The following is a 24,931-nucleotide window of genomic DNA, read 5'->3' on the forward strand; positions in this document are numbered from 1 at the left end:
GCCAGCCACGCTGCTGCGGCTACCATATTCTCCAGCGGGTTAGCATAATGACCCGGTGGTATCGGCACGTACTGAGGCGGGGCAGGGCTCACCCGGGGAGGCCCCATCACTTGCGGCTGAATAGGGTTCCCAGACCCGGGCACTATGATACCTGGCGGGTTACTAGACCCTGCACTTGGTGTGTTGAAGAGGTTTCGAGGATCGTAAACCGGAGGGAGTCGAGATTGGGCCTTTTGATGCCTCCTTCTCATGACCTCATTGGACGCGTTCTGATCCATCGTGAGCCGGAAGGACTGTGCCTGGATCAACTGAGTTTGGGCGTCGAGAGCCGCCCTCTCCGCAGCCATCCTGATCCCTTCCGCTGCCAGATCCTCCTTAGCTTTCACTAGATCTAACTTTAACTGCGCCACCTCCGTATCATGCTGAGCTTGATCCGCCGGGTCAACCGCGGCGGTCAACAGGGCCGTCATCTTGTCCGTGAGATCCATCAGCACCTGAGCCGGCGAGGGCACCGGGTTTCCCGCTCCAGCAGCAGGGTTCTGAACAGGCTGCGCACCGGCCTTGAAGATTCCGACCCGGCTCGGCGGCTCAAACGGGTCCGGAATACTGTCACCATCGGAACAACCCATGAGCCTGCCATCTTGAAGTTGATACAACGAGTTCGACTCATCTATGGACAACTCGCCGTCAAAGCCGGCGGCCGTCTCATCACCAGATCCAGATCTATCAGAGAGCCCTCCATGGATACATCCCACAAAAGCATGCTTTAAGGCAGGCAGGGCCCGGGCGGGTCGTACGCGCTGAGCCGTCTCGATGAGATCGGCGCAGAGATCCGGCTCAGGGCCCGGCTCGCCAATCTTGCCAATGAAAACATGAATTCCGCCGAAGGGGACCCGGTACCCATACTCAATTGAGCCGGCGTCGGGGCCCCAGTTTGCATCGTCGATGTAGAGCTTGCCGCGATGACTCTTGGTCATCCGGCCCACAGCGTATCCCTTGAGCCCTTCGAAGCTGCCCTTCAAGAACTCAAATCCACCGTGCGCTGGCCCGACGGTGGGCGCCACCGGGCCAATCTGGACCTCACCGACTATGGCAATCTGAGCATCGGAGAGATCATCTCCGGCTATATCAGCCAGGTGCACAAGAGCCGGGACTTAGAGATTGCCATGGTGAACCAGATTCAGCAGAAGTCTGAGGTATCACTCTTCTTTCTTCTTACTTACTGCATAGTTATCTTGTTATTCTTACCATGCTCTTAACCTTGTGGTCGTGGGTTCGAGCCCCACGGTGGGCGCCAACTGTCGTGGAATTGTCACGGCAGATGTCCTCAAGCTAGGACTTAGTCGTGGAGCCATCGCCTCTAGGAAGCTTGAAGGGGTTAACGAGACAAGGAACACGAGGGTTTATACTGGTTCGGCCCCTTACGGTGAAGGTAAAAGCCTACGTCCAATTGATGTGGTATTGATTAGGGTTTCGATGACCAGGGAGCTTAACTGCTATGCCTGGCTCTCGATGAGATCTTTCTTGCCCCTAAACCGATGTCGGGTCGTCCCTTTATATAGGGAGGCTGATGCCCAGCAGCTCTCAGAGTACAGGCCGGCTCATAAGAGTGTCCAGCTCGGACTCTCAACTATTCTTGCCTTACACTACAAGTTCTACCATAATGATGATTGTAACTACGGGCCTTAAGCCATATCCGGGTCTTAAGCCCATATTTGGCCCACCGTCTTCAAGCTTGGCGCCGGGCTTCTGGCGATGACCATTACGAGTAACCCGGCCCCTCCTGGCGGGTGACTCTAAGGTCTATATCCTCAACACTACCTGGCGATCCCCTCCTCGTCGCCCTGTTAGAGAGTGATCACCGGGTTATATCTGGCACTTGGAAGGGTGTGTTTTATTAAGTATCCAATTCTGGTTGTCATAAGGTCAAGGTACAACTCCGGGTCATCCTTTTACCGAGGGACACGGCTATTCGAATAGATAAACTTCCCTGCAGGGGTGCACCACATAACCCAACACGCTCGATCCCATTTGGCCGGACACACTTTTCTAGGTCATGCCCGGCCGCGGAAGATCAACTCGTCGCAGCCCCACTTAGGCACAACAGAGAGGTCAGCACGCCGGTCTAAATCCTATGCCCGCAGGGGTCTGGGCCCATCGCCCATTGCACACCTGCACGTTGCGTATGCGGCCGGAGAGCAGACCTAGCAACCTCCATTTCAAAGGAAGTTGCATTACGCGGTCCAACCTGGCGCCCGCCGCTCAGTCGCTGACGTCACGAAGGCTTCGTCTGATACCACGATGTCGAGTGCCCATAACTGTTCCCGCGTAGTTGGTTAGTGCGTATAGACCAAATGGCCAGACTCAGATCAAATACCAAGATCTCGTTAAGCATGTTAATTGATGTAACCACAGACACCGACCAGGGCCAGGCCCACCTCTCACCTAGGCGGTCTCAACCTGCCCTGTCGCTCCGCCACAAAGATCCACCCAGAGGGCCATCGGGACAAAGGTCCTTTCAGCCCCCAATCCGTGAATCACTCGCGGGTGCTCCACGAGCCGACCCGACTTTAGTCACCACATGTATAATGTATAAAGTATATAGTATAAACCCGTGATCACCTCCCAAGTGATCACAGCCCGATAGTATAGCACAGCAGACGGACAAGATTGTAGGACCACTGATGGAAAACTAGCATCCTATACTAAGCATGTTGGATTGCAGGTAAAGGTAACAACAGTAGTGGCAAAGAGAGGCTATGCGGCAGAATAGGATTAACGGAAAGCAGTAACATGCTACACTACTCTAATGCAAGAGTATAGAGAAGAATCACGATATCTGGTGATCAGGAGGGGGGCTTGCCTGGTTGCTCTGACAAGAAGGAGGGGTCATCAACAGCGTAGTCGGTCGGGGCACCAGCAGCGGCGTCGGTCTCGTAGTCTACCGGAGAGAAGAGGGGGAAGAAACAATGAATACAATGCAAACAGATGCATAACGATGCATGACAAAGCAAACAGCGGTGTTAGGTGTGCCCTAACGCGGTAAGAGGTGATACCGGCGAAGGGGGGAACATCCGGGAAAGTATCCCCGGTGTTTCGCATTTTCGGACAGATGAACCGGAGGGGGAAAGTTGCGAGTTCGATAGTTTAGGGATGTGTGGCGGACGAACGGGCTGCGTATTCGGATTCGTCTCGTCGTTCTGAGCAACTTTCATGTAGAAAGTATTTTCATCTGAGCTACGGTTTATTTTATATTAATTTTAAAAGATTTAAATCATTTTAGGATTAATTTAATTATTTTAATTCAACATTATCCAGAACAGTGTTTGCAGATGTCATCATGACGTCAGCAGTCAACAGAGGTGTTGACTCGTCAAACTAACGTGTGGCCCAGTGGGACCCACCTGTCATACACTGTTAAGTTAATTAGGGTTTAGGTTAAACTAATTACTGTTTAATTGAACTAACAGGTTAATTAGATTAATTAAATAGGATTAATTAACTTAATTAATTTAGTTAATTAATTAATTAATTAAATTTATTATTATTATATTTGTTTACTCTTTTTTTTGTTAAACACATTCTGTGGGCGGGGCCCATATGTCATTGGGCCAGGGGGGCGATGCGGGTTAGCGGGCGCGAGCGCTGGGCGCGGTTACGGGCGCCCTGTCGGGCGCTGCGGGACAGGGGGACTCGAGCGGTGGCCGGCGAGGGGGGTCCGCGGCCGCGGCGAGGCCGGTCGCTAGTGGCCGGAGCGGGAGGGACGAGAGGAGCGTCGGGCGGCGCCGGAGCGGGGTCGGGCAAGGCAGACGGCGAGCAGTGGGGTGCAGCGTGCGAGCGGAGCGGTCGGGCGGTTGCGGACGGGCCGAATGCCGACTGCGGCACCGGCGAGTGGGCGAGCCGGCAGCGGTGGCGCTGCAGGCCGGCGAGCGTGCGGGCGCGCGCGGTGGCAGGGGAGCAGGGGTGTGCGCTCGCTGGGCCGGTGAGGACGGTGAGCACGGGGCCGACGGAGAGCGGGCACGGAGGAGGCGAGCAAGGTGAGGCGGGCGGCGTGCACGCGCGAGGGCGCTGCGGGGCAGGGGCGCGAGTGCGGGACGGGCGCGGGCACGCGTGCTGGCGTGGAGCTGCGGGACGAGGGAGCAGCGGGGGAGAGGGCGCGGCCACAGCGGAGCGTGCGTGCGACACGGCAGAGAGAGGAGGGAGGGGGTCCTCACGGTGGTAGTAGGGTCAGGGGCAACGGGGGCAAGGAGGAGGACGGAGACGACCAGCGACGGGGAGGCAGTCCGGCGGCGTAGGGGGCGGCTTCGGGCGATGGTGAGGTCCGGCGACGGCGGCGAGCGCTGGGCGCTGGAGTAGTTGCCCCCCGATCCAGATCGGGGGGAGAGGAGGCGAACGTGGGGGGAGCGGGACGACGGGGTTGGGGTCGATCCCGATCCAGATCGTGAGGGGGAGAGTGGGGAACGTGGGAGTGGCGCTAGGGTTTCGGTGGTGGCTCAGGGGGGTTATAGGGGGCGGCTGGGCCGGCTTGGTTGGCCAGATGGCTAGTTGGGCCGAGGCCCAGCGGGGGGGGGGGGTTCTTTTGTCTTTATTTTACTGTTGTTTAATTTTCCTTTTCTGTTTTCTGTTTTACTTTAGTTCCTCTTTTATTTTAGTTTTATAAACTATAAAAGTAGTCCCTAATTTAGCGTTAATAAATAGGCTACTGCCACATAAGTTTGGGCAACTAAATAAAATAGTTTAATATTTTATTTTTTTGTAAAAGGCATTCAACTAATTGTTTTTGCTACTGTTTAAAATATTTTAGAGTATTAAACCATTTTTAAAAGTGTGGTTTCTCCACCATACTTACCTATGCATTATTTGGCTCACCCCGAACATTTTAGTTTTAATATTTGAAAACTTTTATTGTTTGCTTGATTTTGAATTTGAATTCGAATCGGTTTCGAACTAACGTAAGATTAGCAACAGTAATCAAGGTGACGTGGCATCATTAGCAGAGGGTTACTGTAGCTTAATTATCCGGGCGTCACAATTCTTCTCCACTACAAGAAATCTCGTCCCGAGATTTAAGAGGGGAGTAAGGGGGAAAGATCTGGTTACGAAATTCTAACGGATATTCTCGGTCTTGGCTGCTCTTCTCGAAGAGGTTGATCCATAGCGTTGATGTCTTCACTTCTCTGCTTCAAGCCATGATGATGACGCCATTATCCTTTCTTCAAGGTCTCCATCGTACTTACGACAGAATAAGGGGGTATTCCGGAAGAACGGATCTCTGCAAGGTTGACTATCTGGTCGATAACATCAGGGAGGGTGGCGAAAAGTAACTCTCGAATTGAAACTTAAGAAAATATCGAGAGCAAGGTAAGGAGGTATCATGGGAAGTTTCAAGCAGGTAGGCAATCGTTCATTGCCTGAAACAAAGTGTGAAATGGGTCCAGAGCAACGAGAATAAGTATTGCATCAGATACCAGAGTAGATCATCTGTAGGACCGTGACTCGTGAATTACATACGAAGTTAAGTGCAAAGGATACTTCAGAATCACGGATGTACAAGGAGTCAGGTTTCGATCCTGTGGAACTGTGGGTTATGGGCCCACCATGTGGGTTAAAAGTAGGAGGAGCGGTGACATCTTGCATGGTCATGATAGCAAGGTAGGTCAGAGGGTAGCCTGTCGATTATGTTGGCAACATCGTCGGTACCAAGGGCGAGGGACGAAGAGAACCATTTTCCTGCTCGTTGAACGAGGCGGACCAATAGGCAAAGTCCTCGTCCATCGGTGGCTACCAGAATGTCATCAACAATAGTAACAGGGTCTTGCTGACAGAATTGTACAACGAGGTGTTTACATAAGCAGGGAAATATTACTGCTTATATAATATAGATCACAAGAAGGTTTAAGCAAACCAATGGAAAGGAAAAGTGGTTATCAGGTTTAAACAGAACAATGGAAAGGAGAATGTGTATACACACATATTTCGGGGGTATATCCTCCCCAAGGACAAGCGGAGCATGATATCCATTACAGGATAGAAAGTAAAAAAACCATTTAGGTAAGGGGGGAGGAATCTCCTGATATTACCCATACAACGATGTTAGGATAAATGATAAAGAAGATTTAGCATTGTGCTACAAATGTTCTTTTTGAAAATCAGAGTACCACAGACATGCTTCGAGATAGCATTGACATGGTCTTCAAGCAAAGGTTGGACTTGGATATACAAAGGATTCATCAGGAACAACTTATAGAATAAGTCTTACAATTTCCTCATGGAAGAATGGTTAACCTTGCTAAAATGGAAACTATAACAATAGGTCCTCCGGCCAGTTGTGCTAGGCATGACATTACCCTACCGGGTCATATAAAGACCAATGTTATAACTCTTGGAAATGTGTCCCAACCATCATATCTGACCAGGATTCATATCTGATTGGTGCTAGGATATCTTAGACTCAGGATGCTTGATAAGAAGAGGTGCAACACAATTGACGAGATGACATTATATGATTCTCGGGAAATGAACTATGGAAGCGAGTTCCGAAACCAGAGTTCATCAGTAAACCAAGGAGAGGATGAGGAGGTGGCTGATGAACTCAGCGACAATTCAACGAGATTTCCAAAAGATGGATTTCCACAATTATGTGAACAAGGAGATAACATTTGTCAGATCAATGATATGATGAGGTATACTCGAGGTAAAGATACTCGAATTAAACATTGGTTGATACGTGCGGCCGAAGTATGGGCATAGGTAGCCTGATCAATTGTTAGAATGGTGATCCAATAAGCGATAGTCTAAGAATGAACTATCAACCATTAGCTTCAAAGCAACAGGGTTGCTAGAAGTACAGAATCCAAGCAGCACCATTCACTTGTTGGTGTCTCGGTTAGAATCAACACAGGGACCAAGAAAGAATGGTGATAGTGTGAAGTATCATAATACCAAGATTTATTTAAGAGGTGCAGCAATTCTCACAACATCCTTGATATAAAAGATGATATAATCCAAGGTAGATCATAACATAAGCTGGATAGCAAGGAGCTCCATAACATGATCAAGTTTGTGTCGGAGGGAAGGCATTAATGTTGTCAATGATAATACAAATCCTCGAGTGGCAAGGATGGTATTTCTCATCAAGAATTCGATTGGTATCCTGGAAGGACTCAGAATGTTGATGATGTTCATGACACAATTGTCGAGAGATTTCATGAAGGTGTAATTGATCGGCGATGTCATCAAGTTAAAGGAATGATGAAGCGAAAGGTTATTGGAACCACGGGTACATCACAAACTCGGAATCAAGATTGTTGTTCAAGGCGAAACGATATGACGAGGAAAGTCGACGTAAGCTTAGCTCATCGTCGAAAATTGTGCTCCGGGAAGAAGAACCAGGTAGCACAGTTAAAAAGTTGCACGATAATGATATAGCCGATCAGGCTAGGAATGACTTGAAGAGTTATTAAACTCATAAGCAACAAAAATTACTTACAGTTATTGAATCGGAGTGCGGAATCGATTCACTATTCGGTGTTCTCGAGTGACTATTATCTCAAAACCCGGGGGATAATTGGAATCGGTGAGAAATAATACTTGAAGAACTCATAAGAAGTAATATGGTTCTGTGATATTATCGAGATACCACGGGGTAATACTCGAAGGTAGACCATAATAGAGGTTGGACGGGTGCATTGGTCTGCAGAGGACAAGTGGTTTAACTTGCACGAGAAATGGTATTTAAAGGAGAACATGGTCGGAACCATGATTGCAAAAGGCCAGATCCCATATATAAGATGAACTTATACCCAGGGAATAATTAATTTAAGAGAAGATTTAATGATAAGATCTACATCGTGTCCAGGGGCATGAACACAAAGTTCAAGGTCGACTCCCACTTCTTCAATGCATAACCTTCCATTCACTTCTCATGTTTCAAAAATGACATTAGTTGCTGAAAGTTTTACCTGGTGCAATACCAGCTAAGTATGACCCGTGAAATCTTTCGGGTTCACACAGATTAGGGAAGGCGTTGGTTCAACTCATCGGGGCATCTTAGGAACATATACCACAAACTTCATAGTAAACATCACCAACTCGAGAGCAGAGCATGGTTGGCCAAAACAGAGGATACAATTTACCAAAGGCATTATGTATCAGGGAAGGAACTTCTCGAGGTTTTTGTATACAAAGGACACTGTCGGATGATATTTCCAAAAAAGGATCCGACGGTCCATAGCGAAGCTGATGTGAGTATCGGCACACAACTAGAGGAAGAAACAATGCAAATGCATTGGATTATAGAAGCAACTGGCTAATTCAAAGCTCACATGTAAAGGAATTACGATTTCCAAATCAAAGGATCAGAAGCAAACGCTCTGATTAAGGATGGATAAGTTGAGTAAGCTTAGGGGTAAAATCGACAACAATTTGATTGGTCGAGATTCAGCCCATGTTTAAAATGACGTCTGAGCCGAAAGGATGAATTCTAGGATCTGATTGAGGATTGCGAGCATTCGCAACATTTTGAATCAACGGACTCAAAATGATAATGACAAGGGATGCCAATATGATTACGAGACTTATGGGATTAACCATAATGCAAGCAAGAATCTCAAGAGCAAAAGGCTGCTTGAGGCTTTCGGAAGTTCAAGTAGCATTTCGAAGATTTTTGTGAATTAGTTGAATCAACTGGGGATGAGCGGATACTCGATAAGTGTGAGAACTTATTCGTAGGGGTATTCAGGTGGCAAAGAACTGCAAGGCGGTAGGCACAAAGTATTCCGGGGGTATCTTGCAATAACAAGATCGACTGGGAATAAAAGTAAGAACGACAGGTGTAAGTATTTATCCATAGGGAAGTTTAGGTGGTAGGGAATTGCAAAAGCGACAGGCACAAGGTCTCGAGAGAATATCAGATAGTATCTTCGAATTCTTCTGGTGCACGGAGCAATCATCTGGAGTGAGGGGTTCTCCGGGAGGAAGTAGTAACGAGATCCTAAAGTTAGATTTGAGTAAATTCATTAAACCCGAATAGGAGAGAGATCAGAGTCCCAGAGTAAAGATCGAGGAGTAAAAGATCCTAGTACCACCAAATGGCGACGTGGGCCCATGGGCCGCACAGCCATGTTAGTAAAAAGTTTTGCAATGTCTAGACTCGACTTCGGCCAAGGAGTGTGGAAGGGGGATTCCTACAGGCAGTCGGCTCTGATACCAACTTGTGACGCCCCCGATTCAATCGTACAGTAATCATGCACGCAAACATGTACGATCAAGATCAGGGACTCACGGGAAGATATCACAACACAACTCTAAAACATAAATAAGTCATACAAGCATCATAATACAAGTCAGGGGCCTCGAGGGCTCGAATACAAGTGCTCGATTATAGACGAGTCAGCGGAAGCAACAATATCTGAGTACAAACATAAGTTAAACAAGTTTGCCTTAAGAAGGCCAGCACAAACTGGGATACAGATCGAAAGAGGCGCAGGCCTCCTGCCTGGGATCCTCCTAACTACTCCTGGTCGTCGTCAGCGGGCTGCACGTAGTAGTAGGCACCTCTGGTGTAGTAGGAGTCGTCGTCGACGGTGGCGTCTGGCTCCTGGGCTCCAGCATCTGGTTGCGACAACCAGGTAGAAAGGAAAGGGGGAAAAGAGGGAGAAAAGCAACCGTGAGTACTCATCCAAAGTACTCACAAGCAAGGAGCTACCTACATATGCATGGGTATATGTGTAAAGGGCCATATCGGTGGACTGAACTGCAGAATGCCAGAATAAGAGGGGGATAGCTAATCCTGTCGAAGACTACGCTTCTGGCCACCTCCATCTTGCAGCATGTAGGAGAGAGTAGATGGTAAGTTCACCAAGTAGCATCGCATAGCATAATCCTACCCGGCGATCCCCTCCTTGTCGCCCTGTTAGAGAGCGATCACCGGGTTATATCTGGCACTTGGAAGGGTGTGTTTTATTAAGTATCCAGTTCTAGTTGTCATAAGGTCAAGGTACAACTCCGGGTCATCCTTTTACCGAGGGACACGGCTATTCGAATAGATAAACTTCCCTGCAGGGGTGCACCACATAACCCAACACGCGCGATCCCATTTGGCCGGACACACTTTTCTGGGTCATGCCCGGCCGCGGAAGATCAACACGTCGCAGCCCCACTTAGGCACAACAGAGAGGTCAGCACACCGGTCTAAATCCTATGCACGCAGGGGTCTGGGCCCATCGCCCATTGCACACCTGCACGTTGCGTACACGGCCGGAGAGCAGACTAGCAACCTCCATTTCAAAGGAAGTTGCGTTACGCGGTCCAACCCGGCGCGCGCCGCTCGGTCGCTGACGTCACGAAGGCTTCGGCTGATACCACGACGTCGAGTGCCCATATCTGTTCCCGCGTAGTTGGTTAGTGCGTATAGACCAAATGGCCAGACTCAGATCAAATACCAATATCTCGTTAAGCGTGTTAATTGATGTAACCACGGACACCGACCAGGGCCAGGCCCACCTCTCACCTAGGCGGTCTCAACCTGCCCTGTCGCTCCGCCACAAAGATCCACCCAGAGGGTCGTCGTGACAAAGGTCCTTTCAGCCCCCAATCCGTGAATCACTCGCGGGTGCTCCACGAGCCGACCCGACTTTAGTCACCACATGTATAATATATAAAGTATATAGTATAAACCCGTGATCACCTCCCAAGTGATCACAGCCCGATAGTATAGCACAGCAGACGGACAAGAATGTAGGGCCACTGATGGAAAACTAGCATCCTATACTAAGCATGTAGGATTGCAGGTAAAGGTAACAACAATAGTGGCAAAGACAGGCTATGCAGCAGAATAGGATTAACGGAAAGCAGTAACATGCTACACTACTCTAATGCAAGAGTATAGAGAAGAATAGGTGATATCTGGTGATCAATGGGGGGGCTTGCCTGGTTGCTCTGACAAGGAGGGGTCGTCAACAGCGTAGTCGGTCGGGGCACCAGCAGCGGCGTCGGTCTCGTAGTCTACCGAAGAGAAGAGGGGGAAGAAACAATGAATACAATGCAAACAGATGCATAAGGATGCATGACAAAGCAAACATCGGTGTTAGGAGTGCCCTAACGCGGTAAGAGGTGATACCGGTGAAGGGGGGAAACATCCGGGAAAGTATCCCCGGTGTTTCGCGTTTTCGGACAAATGAACCGGAGGGGGAAAGTTGCGAGTTCGATAGGTTAGGGATGTGTGGCGGACGAACGGGCTGCATATTCGGATTCGTCTCGTCGTTCTGAGCAACTTTCATGTAGAAAGTATTTTCATCTGAGCTATGGTTTATTTTATATTAATTTTAAAAGATTTAAATCATTTTTAGGATTAATTTAATTATTTTAATTCAACATTATCCAGAACAGTGTTTGCTGATGTCAGCATGACGTCAGCAGTCAACAGAGGTGTTGACTGGTCAAACTGCCGTGTGGGCCCAGTGGGACCCACGTGTCATACACTGTTAGGTTAATTAGGGTTTAGGTTAAACTAATTATTGTTTAATTAAACTAACAGGTAAATTAGATTAATTAAATAGGATTAATTAACTTAATTAATTTAGTTAATTAATTAATTAAATTTATTATTATTATTTTATGTTTTTAATCTTTTTTTTGTTAAACACGTTCTGTGGGCAGGGCCCACATGTCATTGGGCCAGGGGGCCGATGCGGGTTAGCGGGCGCGAGCGCTGGGCGCGGTTACGGGCACCCTGTCGGGCGCTGCAGGACAGGGGGACTCGAGCGGCGGCCGGCAAGGGGGGGCGCTGCCGCGGCGAGGCCGGTCGCCAGTGGCCGTAGCGGGAGGGACGAGAGGAGCGTCGGGCAGCGCCGGAGCGGGGTCGGGCAAGGCAGGCGGCGAGCAGTGGGGTGCAGCGTGCGAGCGGAGCGGTCGGGCGGTTGCGGACGGGCCGAATGCCGACTGCGGCACCGGCGAGTGGGCGAGCCGGCAGCGGTGGCGCTGCAGGCCGGCGAGCGTGCAGGCGCGCGCGGTGGCAGGGGAGCAGGGGTGTGCACTCGCTGGGCCGGTGAGGACGGCGAGCACGGGGCCGACGGAGAGCGGGCACGGAGGAGGCGAGCAAGGTGAGGTGGGCGGCGTGCACGCGCGAGGGCGCTGCGGGGCAGGGGCACGGTGGCAGGGGCGCGAGTGCGGGACGGGCGCAGGCGCGCGTGCTGGCGTGGAGCTGCGGGACGAGGGAGCAGCGGGGGAGAGGACGAGGGAGCAGCGGGGGGGAGGGCGCGGCCACAGCGGAGCGTGTGCGCGACACGAGAGAGAGAGGAGGGAGGGGGTCCTCACGGTGGTTGTAGGGTGAGGGGCAACGGGGAGCGAGGAGGAGGACGGAGACGACCGGCGACGGGGAGGCAGTCCGGCGGCGTAGGGGCGGCTTCGGGCGATGGTGAGGTCCGGCAACGGCGGCGAGCGCTGGGCGCTGGAGTAGTTGCCCCCCGATCCAGATCGGGGGGGAGAGGAGGCGAACGTGGGGGGGGGGAGCGGGGCGACGGGGTTGGGGTCGATCCCGATCCAGATCGTGAGGGGGAGAATGGGGAACGTGGGAGTGGCGCTAGGGTTTCGGTGGTGGCTCGGGGGGGTTATAGGGGGCGGCTGGCCGGCCTGGTTGGCCCGATGGCTAGCTGGGCCGAGGCCCAGCGAGGGGGGGTTCTTTTGTCTTTATTTTACTTTTGTTTAATTTTTCTTTTTTGTTTTCTGTTTTACTTTAGTTCCTCTTTTATTTTAGTTTTATAAACTATAAAAGTAGTCCCTAATTTAGTGTTAATAAATAGGCTACTGCCACATAAGTTTGGGCAACTAAATAAAATAGTTTAATATTTTATTTTTTTGTAAAAGGCATTCAACTAATTGTTTTTGCTACTGTTTAAAATATTTTAGAGTATTAAACCATTTTTAAAAGTGTGGTTTCTCCACCATACTTAGCTATGCATTATTTGGCTCACCCCGAACATTTTAGTTTTAATATTTGAAAACTTTTATTGTTTGCTTGATTTTGAATTTGAATTCGAATCGGGTTCGAACTAACGTAAGATTAGCAACAGTAATCAAGGTGACGTGGCATCATTAGCAGAGGGTTACTGCAGCTTAATTATCCGGGCGTCACACATGTCGTCTGTGAGTTGCTGCTCACAGTTTTCCTACGCTGGAACCGTCCACTGGTTCAGCCTATTAGTTTCAGTCCAGTCCAGGAAAGGAGCGGGCGAAGATAGACCATCAAAGAACTCCACAGTAGAGCAAAAAAGAGAAAGGCAAGGCTCGCGACCTCCTCCCCCCACCGCTGCACCATGTCCTCCCAAAACGAACCTGGAATCATATTTTCTTTGCTCCTCCAATTATGCTGCAACCGACTACCCAAAAAGTTACAACCCTTTGATTCGAAAGCTTCAACATGCGGCATATAAAGTTTCAACCGGAAACCATGCACCGAAAAAAGCTACATTCATTCATATGAAAGTTGCAACCGTAGTTTGAAAGAGCTTCAACCTGCTTCTGTAGACAGCTTCGACCGGCTGAAAGCTTCGACCCTGCAGAAAAGTTGTAACCCCCCGTTGAAGGTGCTCGAACCATTGTGCAAAAAATTTGCAACCCCCAAGTCAATGGCGGCGATGGAAAGCAAAATAATGAGGCAATCGACGACAAGAACTTTGCTGGAAACGGCCGAGGTTTTTGCTACAACCGTGGCCATTTTTTGCTACTACCAGCGGCGGATTTGCTACCTCTATCACGGCAGAGCTACGACGTACTATGGCGGTGGCTTTTTTCGTTGCAACCGTCCTCGGATTTTGCTACTACCGGCGTGGGATTTTGCTGCATCCATGCATGGCGGAGTCGCGAGCAGCGACGGCGTCGACGACGACGAATTGCTGCAACCATCGTTCGTTTTTGCTACGACCGGCGTTTGTCTTCTACTACATCCATGAACGACATAATTTTTTTGCTATACGACCCGTGATTTTTTTAATTATAACCAACAAATTGAGGGCGAGGTACGGCGCGAGCTCGATGATGGGGTGCTGCGGCCATCTCCATCGGAGTTGCCATGGCCGATAAGCGGGGCGGCAAAGGATGCGACATCGAGCATGAGCGTGGGCGGCGAGCGCGGGTTGCCGGCGAGCACAAGGCCGAGGACGAATGCGGGTGGGGACTCGCGACAAGGATGGCCACCAGAGGGGAGAGGAGGTGCGCATTGATCCAATGGAAGACGTCTAAACAACAGTAAGATTTACAATTCAGACTTCTTGGGTCCTTCTCATAAAGAGAAGACACCCTTTAAAAATTAGCATATGATGCTTAGTGTGGCGTGCACACGGTATTCTTTAGTAAAAGGCGAAAGAATAGTTCGCTTTGTGCTCACCACACAGTTGTGTGCCTCTAACAGTGCATACCCTGACTTCTTATGTAGCCTAGCTCCCTGCCCTCTTTCGCTTAGCCAGTCGAGGTGGGACTAATCCAAATGCTTGGCTTCTTCTCTGTGCTGCCTCCTCCCCCACCACACCAGCAAAGCCCACAGCAGTGACGCACATGGCCCCAATAGAGTAACCATGCTTGGGCTTTCCCTTCGCGTGGGTTTGTTCTTTTTTTATAGTAAGAAGATTATTAGATAGATTTGTCTCACCTTTGTTCGTGAGTGGTGACCCCTCAGAAACCATGCACCAATCTTGCAGGAAAAATCGGTCATGTGCAGGTATCTTAGACCAAATGTTGTGTAAACTTGTGGGCGGTGCATGCTAGCAAGGCTGGCAAGATCGATCTATCCGTCGAATGTTGGAGCCCCCTCTAGTGCTGGGAAGCATGCCATATCAATTGGGGGAGGAAAAAAGGAAAAATAAACAATGAAAGGGATGTTTTGGAATGTTAGAGGGATCAGGTAGGATATTAAAAGAAATTTTATTAGGGAAAGTATTATGGAAAAACATTTGGATTTTGTGGGTTTACAAGAAACTATCAAAGGGGGATACTCAAAGAATGAACTCCATAACCTTTCTGGAGGAAAAAAATTCCTCTGGTAATGGACTGCTCCTAGGCGCAATTCTGGTGGTATACTAGTTGGGGTCAACAGTGACAACTTTGATTTGCTGCAAGTAGAAAAAGGTACTTACTTTGTAAGGTGGCTCTTATTTGACAAAAAAGCTAAATTTAGCTGGAACTTGGTGACTGTTTATGGTGATGCTCAAAAAGAGGGGAAAGCGGCCTTTCTTGCTGAATTATCCAGACTATATCAAGATAATCCTCTTCCTTGTGTCATTGGAAGAGACTTCAATATCATTAGAAATAGCTTAGAGAAAAATAAACAAGGTGGGATTGATCATTTTAGTTTTGTTTTTAATGCTATAATAGAGCATGCTGGGTTGAGAGACATCCCTATAAGTGGGAGAAAATACACTTGGGCAAATAATCTGCCATGACCCACTTATGAGAAACTAGATAGAATACTAATATGCCCAGATTGGGAAGATAGATATCCTATGACCATGGTTACTGCTTTAGAGAGAGAAATCTCTGACCACACCCCTTTGTTGTTGGCCTCAGGGGAACAAAAAACTACTCCACCCATTTTCAGATTTGAAAATGCATGGATGCATATGGAGGGATTTAAAGAATTTGTTGAAAAGAATTGGGAGGTTAACTGCAATGGGTCCAGTATGGACACTTGGCAAAAAAAGCTTAGGAATATTAGACAGAAAATAAAAGGGTGGATTTTAAATGCAAATGCTACGTATAGAAAAAGGAAAAAAGAATTGTTGAGTATGTTAGATGTGATGGACAAAAATGCTGAATCTAGAGGTATTAATGCTTAGGAAAGAGACATTCAAAAAGAGCTACGGAGAGAATTAAAAGAGATACTTAAGCTGGAAGAAATTAAGTGGTTGCAAAGATATAAGGACAAGGAAATTAAAGAGGGAGACTTTAACACTAGGTATTATCATGCCAAAGTGAATGGGAGGAGAAGAAAAAATAGAATTATTTAGAACAGGATGGGGAAGTGATTGAAGGGGGAAAAGAACTTATGGAATACATCACTGAATTCTACAAAAATCTATTTGGACAAGCTGAGACTTCCAGTATAAATCTTAACATTCAAGGGGCTGAGGGGATTTCTCCTCAGACACAAGAAGAACTGATCAAAAACATCTCCATGGATGAGATTAAAGAGGTTGTCTTTTCCATGGAAAGGAATAAAAGCCCAGGGCCTGATGGGTTTGCTATTCAATTCTACCAGAACGTCTGGGATATGGTTAAAAATGATCTAAAAAAATTCTACATGATTTTCACAGGGGTGTGGTTGATTTAGCTAGGCTTAACTATGGAATTATTACTCTGGTTCCTAAAGTTAAGGATGCTAAACAGATTCAAAAATTCAGACCTATATGTCTGTTAAATGTTAGTTTCAAAATCATTACTAAAGTCTTAATGAACAGACTTAGTAAGGTTGTCAATCCTATAATATCACCCATTCAAACTACCTTTGTTAAAGGTAGATATATCATGAGGGGGTGGTTATTTTTCATGAGGCCTTGAATTCAATTCATACAAAAAACAGAATGCTATGCTGTTTAAAGTTGATTTTGAAAAAGCATATGACAAAATTAAGTGGCCTTTTGTCCACAAAATGCTCAAGTTGAAAAACTTCCCTGATAAGTGTTGTGACTGGGTGATGCACACCATGAGGGGGGGTCAGGTGGGGGTGAAAGTTAATGATAATGTGGGGCATTTTTTCAAAACTTTTAAGGTACTTAGGCAGGGGGATTCTCTCTCCCCTTTGCTGTTTGACCTAGCTGTAAATGCCCTAGCTATAATAATGGACAAGGCTAGAACTGAAGGTTACATTAAAGGGTAACTTACTGACATTCATGAGAATGGGGTTAATATGTTGCAATATGTTGATGATACTATATTCCTGATACAGGATGATGAGGAATCAGCCAGAAACTTAAAATTCATATTGACTGCCTTTGAACAAATGTCAGGGTTGACAATTAATTTTCATAAAAGTGACATTTACCTTTTTGGGGAAGCTAAGTGTAAGAGAAATTTATATCAAGAGATCTTCACATGTGCCCTTGGAGAAATGCCTTTGAAATATTTAGGTTTACCGGTTCACAATAAAAGAATTAGGAATAGTGTGTGGAGAAATGTGACTGGAAAAATTGAAAAAATATGTGCCTGCTGGCAAGGCAGATTGCTCAATATTGCTAGATGAGTCACACTGGTGCAATCATGTTTAACAAATATTCCCATTTATATGATGTCTTTTTACCTACTCCCTGATGGAGTTAGGAAAAAAGTTGACTTTTATAGAGCTAGATTAGTGTGGCAAGCTGAAGAAGATAAGAAGAAATATCATCTAGTTAATTGGAAAACTTGTTGTTTCCAAAACAACAAGGTGGGCTGGGAATAACAAATCTTGAGACCTTTAATATTGCTCTGCTTGCTAAATGGGTTTGGAAACTTGAGGCTGAAGAAGGGCTCTGGCAAGATATTATTAAATCTAAATATCTCGGAGACAAATGCCTTTCTTGAGTCAAGTACAAAAAAAAGAGATTCACAATTCTGGTCTAGCCTACTGAAAATTAGGGGGTTGGTCTTCCCTCACATCAAGAAAAAACTTGGTGATGGTAGAAATACAAGATTCTGGGAAGACTGCTGGGTGGATGATAAACCTTTGAAAGAGGCTTATCCCTCACTATATTCCATTAGTAATAATGGACAGGGAAATTACTGTCCGAGGAGTGATAGATAAAGGTTGGGGGGCTATGTCTTTCAGAAGAACAATTTGTGGAGGATATCAAAATCTCTTGGATAGCTTAAAGAGGAGATGTGAGGAAATAATAATGCATGGAGGGAGGGACAAACCCGTGTGGATGCTGACTGCTAATAGGGAATTTTCTGTAAAATCTTTATAACTACATTTAGCTAAATCTGATGTTGGCTTTCCACATAAATTTCTGTGGAAAGTTAAAGTGCCTGCAAAAATTAAGTTTTTTCTTTGGCTCTTGAACAAGAAGAGTATTCTGACCAGAGATAACCTGCTGAAAAGGGTGTGGAAAGGATACAAACACTGTGTGTTCTGTGGAAAAGAAGAGAATGTTGATCACTTATTCTTTTCTTGCTCTGTTGCTAGACTTATTTGGAGTCTGGTAGGATGTGCTTTTGACCTTAAAAAATTCCAAAAGACATGGATAATTGTTTTGGAAACTGGTTAAACAATTTCAGCAAAATGACAAGAAAATGGTCTTGATTGGTACATCTGCTTTGGGCAATTTGGAATAGTAGGAATGATATTGTGTTTGGCAGAAAAAATATAAACGACCCGATTGGGATCGTTAAAAGAATGTGCAACTGGATCGCTGACTGGGCTATTTTGCAGAAAAATGACCCAGGGAAAAGAACGCTGATACTGGGGGCAAGTGACAAGTGACAAGTGAAATCTGCAAAGCTTCGTAGGGCTGGCGCTTCGGAGTTCCAAGACTGCAAATGTGAAGCTTCAGGGAGAAGAATCTTCAGATCTTGTCATTTGTTTCATGTGTCTTCAGCTCGCCTCCTTTTGGATGGATTGTAATAAACTTTAGCGGTGTCCTCGTGGTTGGTCTGGTCTTTAGTTCATGTAGGGAGAGTCTGCTCGCTGGCTAGGCTCTCTCCTTTATTTGCATCGTTTATTTTGTTTGGCTTGTATCAGACTACTAGACCTGAATTTGGCTTGGGCTTGGAATCTCTAATAGAAATTGGAGGGGAAACCCTCTTTTGCTAAAAAATACTTCCTCCGTTCCTAAATATAATTCTTTGAAGAGATTCCACTATGAACCACATACGGAACAAAATGAGTGAATCTACACTTAAAATGCATCTATATACATCCGTATGTAGTCCATGATAGAATCTCTACAAAGACTTATATTTAGAAACGGAGGGAGTATAAAAATAAACCAGCTACTCCTCGCGGAGTAGTAACTGTGGACGGCCGGATCTGTACCGTAGTTGCGTGGTCTAACTATCAAGTCGGCCACATGTTGTTGCCGCACTTCACCACAGCGGCAGACCACGCAGTAGCACCTACACCGCGTTTACCATGTGTGTTTGTCGGTGGCGCAAATAATTGGAGCATCGATCACGGCTTGTCCTCGCCAGGCATGATTGATAATTTCCTTCCGCGGAAATCAACGTGAGTGGAGCAAACACTCTCAACCCAACCCAGAGATGGGCCATTACATTAGGGCGAAGCCGGAGCAATGGAGGAACGCAATCAAGGGAAGGGACCCAGCAGCAAGCAGCAGGAGTGTTACAAACAACTCGTGCAAGCAATAATTCGTGACACCATCACCGTCATCATCAAGGCTACGTATGGCTACTCTACAAGCTCAACTGCCACCATGCACGCGCAATCATCACACCGGCCGAGTTCAATTCAAACGCGCGACGGTCCACTAGGTTGTACGCACGTACGTAGGCGAGGCCGGCTCACACCGTCGTGCCCCCTGACCAATCCCGTCCCTTGGCTTGTACTGTGGCTGTGCTGCAAGAGGAAGGAGAGGGCGAGCTCCCTAATCACGACACACAAGCAAGCATCAGACAAAGCTGCACTTGAGCATCACTACCACTTTCCGGTCAAGTAGTTGTTCTAGAAAGAAATGAGACGTCCACTTGGTCCACGGCCACGCACACGCGCCAACGTCGTGCGGAATGCGCTTACCGCAGCAGCAGCAGCAGCAGCAGCAACGCAGGACGCATGGGCGCCTTCCATACAGCTGTACCCCTCGCAGCCACACGCGATGCAGAAATGCAGATAAGGTGAGGCGGACTGAGCACGGCTGCACGTACAGGTCGACCTCAGCTCTGCCTGCCACTCCTCATTCAGTTACCCACAGCTCACCTCCCGTCGATTCTAAAAAAGAAAAAGAAAAACTCACCTCCAGTCCAGTGCACCCGACAACAGGCCGGTTCATTTTTTTTGATCGTCTCCATCTGCGTATTCCCTGTAATGAATGGACTGGATAGGGACCGTGGTATTCTTATACCACAATAGTACGTACTTGGAAATGACACCTCCCTCGCACCTGGAGACTACTTAATTCGTTTCTGCACAAGTGGAACATTCATGGAGTAGTGTATTCTACACCGCTCAGGTGATTATATGGTCTCCAGCTGTGGCACCAAGATTTCCAGCCATGTAACGACCAGGGCACCTGGCAACAACGTACCATGCAAGCTCCTTCCCATTTGACATTTTCTGCTTCTAAACGTTCATCATGAGCGCCTCACCACAACCTTTTGACAGGTGGAAACCATTCTTGACCGGATCTACTCCTAGATGCAGAACTTTTGCTCATACTACTACACACGAAAAGCCACCCATCATGTGACGCCCTCCAGGGCGGTCTCACCTTTGCCGGTGCCAACCCAAACACATTGACCAGATCAACCATGCACCACCTGGTAACAAGGATCTGCCACACTGCAGGTAGGACCATATGAGTTTTTACGGACGGCTCCCAATCTGCCACCTTCTGGTTTTTCGTCAGCGATCAACCGTGACCGATCCTGGGACATGATCCCCACAGACAACATCAAAAATTTCTCGCTACAAAAGAATGGAACGGAGATGCCTGCTTGCAAGGAGCTCAGCAGATCCGCAAGGCTATATCTACACATTCTTACGAGGACCAGAACCCCCTCTCTCTCTCGATCTCATCCATTCCGACCATGCTCGCGGCCGGCGCCATGGCCGATCCGGCGCCGCCGCGGTTAACCCCATAAACCCTTTGGAACCCCGGCCGAGAGCTTCGAACACCATCACGGGACATCACACTCCCTTGGTGCCAACCACTGCCTTTTAAAATCTATCGTGTCCATGTTTACATTTTTCTTTTTTCATTCGACCTGCTCGCCTATGAGGTCAAGGCCTACTAACAAGAAGGAGATGCCCTGGAACAGCAGGAAGTAGAAGTGTATACCCTGCTTCGTCAGCAGGCTGCGAGCGGCGGCCGTCAGCAGGAGCAGCGACAGCGCCAGCTCCTTCTTGTATATCCGGTTGTGCTTCTTCTGCTGCTTCTTCCCTTCCTTCTTCGGGCTCGGCTGCTCCTTGAGCACCATCAGCGCCTCCATGCTCGGCGCCGACCCGGTCTTCGGGTGGTGCCGCAGCTCCCTGGGCGGCGCCGCCGCCAGGGAGATGAGGTCGCCCTCCGACGACCGCCCCGACTTCTTGGTCACAACCCACTCGTAGGCGCTGCCGAGCTGGAACAGGCCCGAGATCATGGCGTTGAACTTGGTCACCGACATGGTGTTCTCGAAGAGCAGGTATGGGATGATGAAAGGGAACGACTTCGGGGACGGCAGGATGTTGAGCAGGGACATAAGGGCAGGGATGTAGCATACGACCCAGTCCGGGAGCTCGGCTTCGGGCACAAACATGGTCATCGGGAGGATGATGCAGAAGAGCGTGAAGGAGTAGAAGGGTAGTATGAGCTTCCGGAGTAGGAAGAAGAGGAAGATCAGGTTGAATTTCTTCCACACCGAAATCTGCAGTAAAACAAAGCAGAGTTAATACACAACTAAATTGATACTACTATATTAGAGAGAGGTACATAATTTTCATGATAACAGATAAAGAATGTAAAAACAGTTACCTTTTAAACTCCTGCATCCTTATACAAATTATAACAGTTGCGTTTTAAACACAGTCGGTCACGAATTTAAATTTCTGCATTCTAAAACAAATTCTAATAGCAAGTACGGCACGGTGTTATATATTGCCTCTGTAACTTAATATAAGACGTTTTTGCAGTTTAATTTGAACTGCAAAAATGTCTTACATTAAGTTACAGAGGGAGTACTTGTATTGCAGTGTGCTGAAGTGGCCGTATGCATCGCCCAGATGCAGAGGCCGGGGGTCATCCTCCTTTTCTAAAAAAAATTGCAGTGTGCTGAAGGCAAATGATGACAAAGCATTTTCAAAGTGTAACCTAAGCGACCGCCACAAAATGCGAGAAGCGCATGCTGAATTGGGTGTTTACATACTCTCAATTCTCAATTCAAAAGAAATAACATTTCAGAGTTTTCGCCAGCAATTTTAATATTAGTGGAGCACGTCTCACCTGCCACATCTTAGTTAGGTTATAGCACTATCTAAATTGTAGTCCATTCTGCTTAGGTGCAAGAAAAAGAGCATAACAACACCTTGGACTTGATGATGTCCGGTATGCAAAGCCTGAATAGCTGCATTGGACCGGAATGCCACCGATGTTGCTGCTTCCTGTAAGCCTCGTATGACTCTGGCAGTTCACATTGGCACTGTCACATTAAGACAAAACATTTCAGCTCAATTGAAATGGTCAGCACAACTGTCAAACATACAATTCAGATGAAATTGTTCATTATACAATACCTCGACATCGTTCAGGAAGATAAACTTCCAGCCATGGAGATGCGCCCGAACCGCAATGTCCATATCCTCCACTGTTGTCCGCTCCATCCACCCGCCGGACTCCTCCAGCGCCTTGATCCTCCACACGCCGGCCGTGCCATTGAACCCAAAGAAGTTTAAGAAGACACCATTCACCTGCTGCTCCACCTCAAAGTGGAAGCAAAGATTGATGTTCTGCAACCGAGTCAATAAGTTCTCATCCTTGTTCACAAACGACCATCTCGCTTGCACCAGCCCCAATTCATCATTGTCCTGAAAACAGCAAAACAATTGACAAATCAGAACTGGAATCCTAAAACCATGAACGATTGGTAACAATATAAGTAGTAGTACAAACATTCCCCTGAATCTACCTTGAAATGTGGCACAGTGCGCTTTAAAAAGTCGGGGTTTGGTTGGAAGTCAGCGTCAAAGATGGCAACAAATTCGTAATCCTTGACGTAGCTGCAGGCCATGGCCGACTTGAGGTTCCCGGCCTTGTACCCGTCCCTGAGCACGCGGTGCCGGTACAGAATCCGGGCCCCGGTCTGCTGCCACTTCGCGACCTCCTCCCTGATGAGCGACTGCGTCGTCGGGTCGTCGGAGTCATCTAAAACCTGAACCAAGAAGTTGGACCTCGGCCAATCGAGGTTGCAGACGGCCGCAATTGATTGCTGATACACCTGCACGACGAACAATGGCTGGTTACGAGGCTGCGAATTTGGAAAGGGGATTAATGGTGCGGCTTGAGAGCGAGCGACACTGACCTCTTTCTCGTTGCACATTGGTATCTGCACGAGCACCATGGGGTAGTAGCCGGCGTCGGGGTCCTCGGCGTCCGGCAGCGCCGGGGACTTGAGCCTGGGCTTGATGCGCTTCACGGTGATGTAGAAGCTGCCGAGGCACTGGATGAGGCGGTCGGCGCTCTGGATGAGGAAGAGCACGACGCAGGCGTCGGTGAGGAACTGGAGCAGCGGCGCGAGGTAGGCGGCGCGGAGGCGCAGCCAGGAGGCGTAGAGCGACTCGACGCCGATAATGGGGAGGGCCAGGGCGGAGGCGGCGAGGTCCCAGCCGTGGAAGCGCGCGGCGAGCTCGACCGCGAGGAGGAGCAGGGAGAGGAGGAGGAAGGCCCTAATGAAGGCGTAGAAGCGGGAGCGGAGCACGGGGCTCTCGCCCGCCGAGCCGGGCGTGGCGCCGGCGTCGGCATCGGTGCGGCCGTCGGCCACGCGGCGCCTGGCGGCGGCGCCGAGGGTGACGGCCGCGGAGGCCAGCGAGGCGAGGCAGCCGGCGGCGCGGTGCGCCTTGAGGAGCAGCACCCAGGTGATCTGTTTGGCGTTCTTCCCGCGGCCGCCCTTGCGGCGGCGGGCGGCGCCGGCGCCGGAGACGAGGAAGTCCTCGTCCTCGGCGTCCTCCGGGGAGATCTCGGAGATGGACCAGTTGGGGTTCTCCATCTTGACCACCACCGGCGTGCCCCGGTAGGCACCGGCGCCGGCGCCGGCCCTAGCGCCCCATAAGCCGGTCCACGGCGCCATGAATGGCCGGTCCGAGAACCCAACCCCCGCCCTCCCTCCGGCCAAGGGCCTGGGCCTTTCGTTCCCCCCGCCCCCAAATTAGGCGCCCACTCTACCACACACTATTCCTGGCCCCCGGCGCCCCTTCCTTCCTCCCTCCTTTCCACCCCTCCGACTCGGACTCCACCACCGCCGCCGCCGCCGCGCCCCAATCTACTACCACCTCAAGACTCCACTGTGCGAGTGCGCAGCTCACTCCACTGCCATTAGAGCTTTAAGAAGAAGAGGGGGGAGGGCGGCGGGCAGAGGACGAGGAGGGACGGGCTGGGAACAGCTCGACGCGTCTCGAGAGACAGACAGAGGGAGAGAGATCGGCCCGGCCGTGGGGGCAAATATTTTACGGCGCTTCCTTCCTTTGTCTTTCCCTGCCTTAATTCCCTTTTACTTCGCCGCATGTCCTTTTTTTCCCTAATTTATTTATTTACCTTCCTTCGTACTCCTGCTGCTGCTGCTGCTACCGGAGATAATTACGGTGAGAAATTCACGCGTTTCCTGTGGTTTGGCTTCCGGGTGGGATCCATCATGCAATTGCATGGTACCGACCTCGGCTTTACCCTTTGGCCCGTGCTTTCGAACAAGATAAAGCCTGTGCATGTTTCAACTTTTTGTTTAACTAGCAAAAGGCCGTTGCGATTGCAACCGAAGAAAATAATACCACATGCTCTTAATTTAGAAAAAAAAAGTTCTATAATCTGAGTACTTGTAGCTACGAACCAAACAAAAATGGTCTTTGCCTACAAAAGGGCAAGTTCAAGATTCCACATGTCTTTGTAGATTTAATACGTACAAAGAAACAGGCAAGTGATCTTCAATTTCGTCTCTAATTCTGATTTTGCTGAGATGTTCATCCACAATCCGGATCAGTACCAGTATGAAAAAAAGACGAATAATGCACTGTTTATTAAGATTGCATCCTGGATAGTATTTTTTAAAT

The 24,931-nt window shown here is 48.6% G+C and overlaps 1 protein-coding gene and 1 non-coding gene across 2 annotated transcripts; both read right to left on the reverse strand.

Annotated features, from left to right (window-relative positions):
* Positions 1 to 14,272: 14,272 nt before the first annotated feature.
* Positions 14,273 to 14,392, reverse strand: LOC123126807 (U5 spliceosomal RNA). The gene has a single exon (XR_006462023.1). It is a non-coding gene; the product is annotated as a U5 spliceosomal RNA (small nuclear RNA).
* Positions 14,393 to 20,837: 6,445 nt separating this feature from the next.
* On the reverse strand, positions 20,838 to 24,321 carry LOC123122971 (probable xyloglucan glycosyltransferase 9). The gene is made up of 5 exons (XM_044543359.1): positions 23,194 to 24,321; positions 22,801 to 23,109; positions 22,409 to 22,699; positions 22,201 to 22,314; positions 20,838 to 21,543 (listed from the first exon to the last, which is right to left on the reverse strand). The coding sequence occupies exons 1-5, from the start codon at positions 23,956 to 23,958 to the stop codon at positions 20,896 to 20,898; spliced, it is 2,127 nt and encodes a 708-aa protein (XP_044399294.1). The 5' UTR covers positions 23,959 to 24,321; the 3' UTR covers positions 20,838 to 20,895.
* Positions 24,322 to 24,931: the final 610 nt, after the last annotated feature.

Source organism: Triticum aestivum, chromosome 5D, assembly GCF_018294505.1.
Source record: "Triticum aestivum cultivar Chinese Spring chromosome 5D, IWGSC CS RefSeq v2.1, whole genome shotgun sequence".
NCBI lineage: Eukaryota > Viridiplantae > Streptophyta > Magnoliopsida > Poales > Poaceae > Triticum > Triticum aestivum.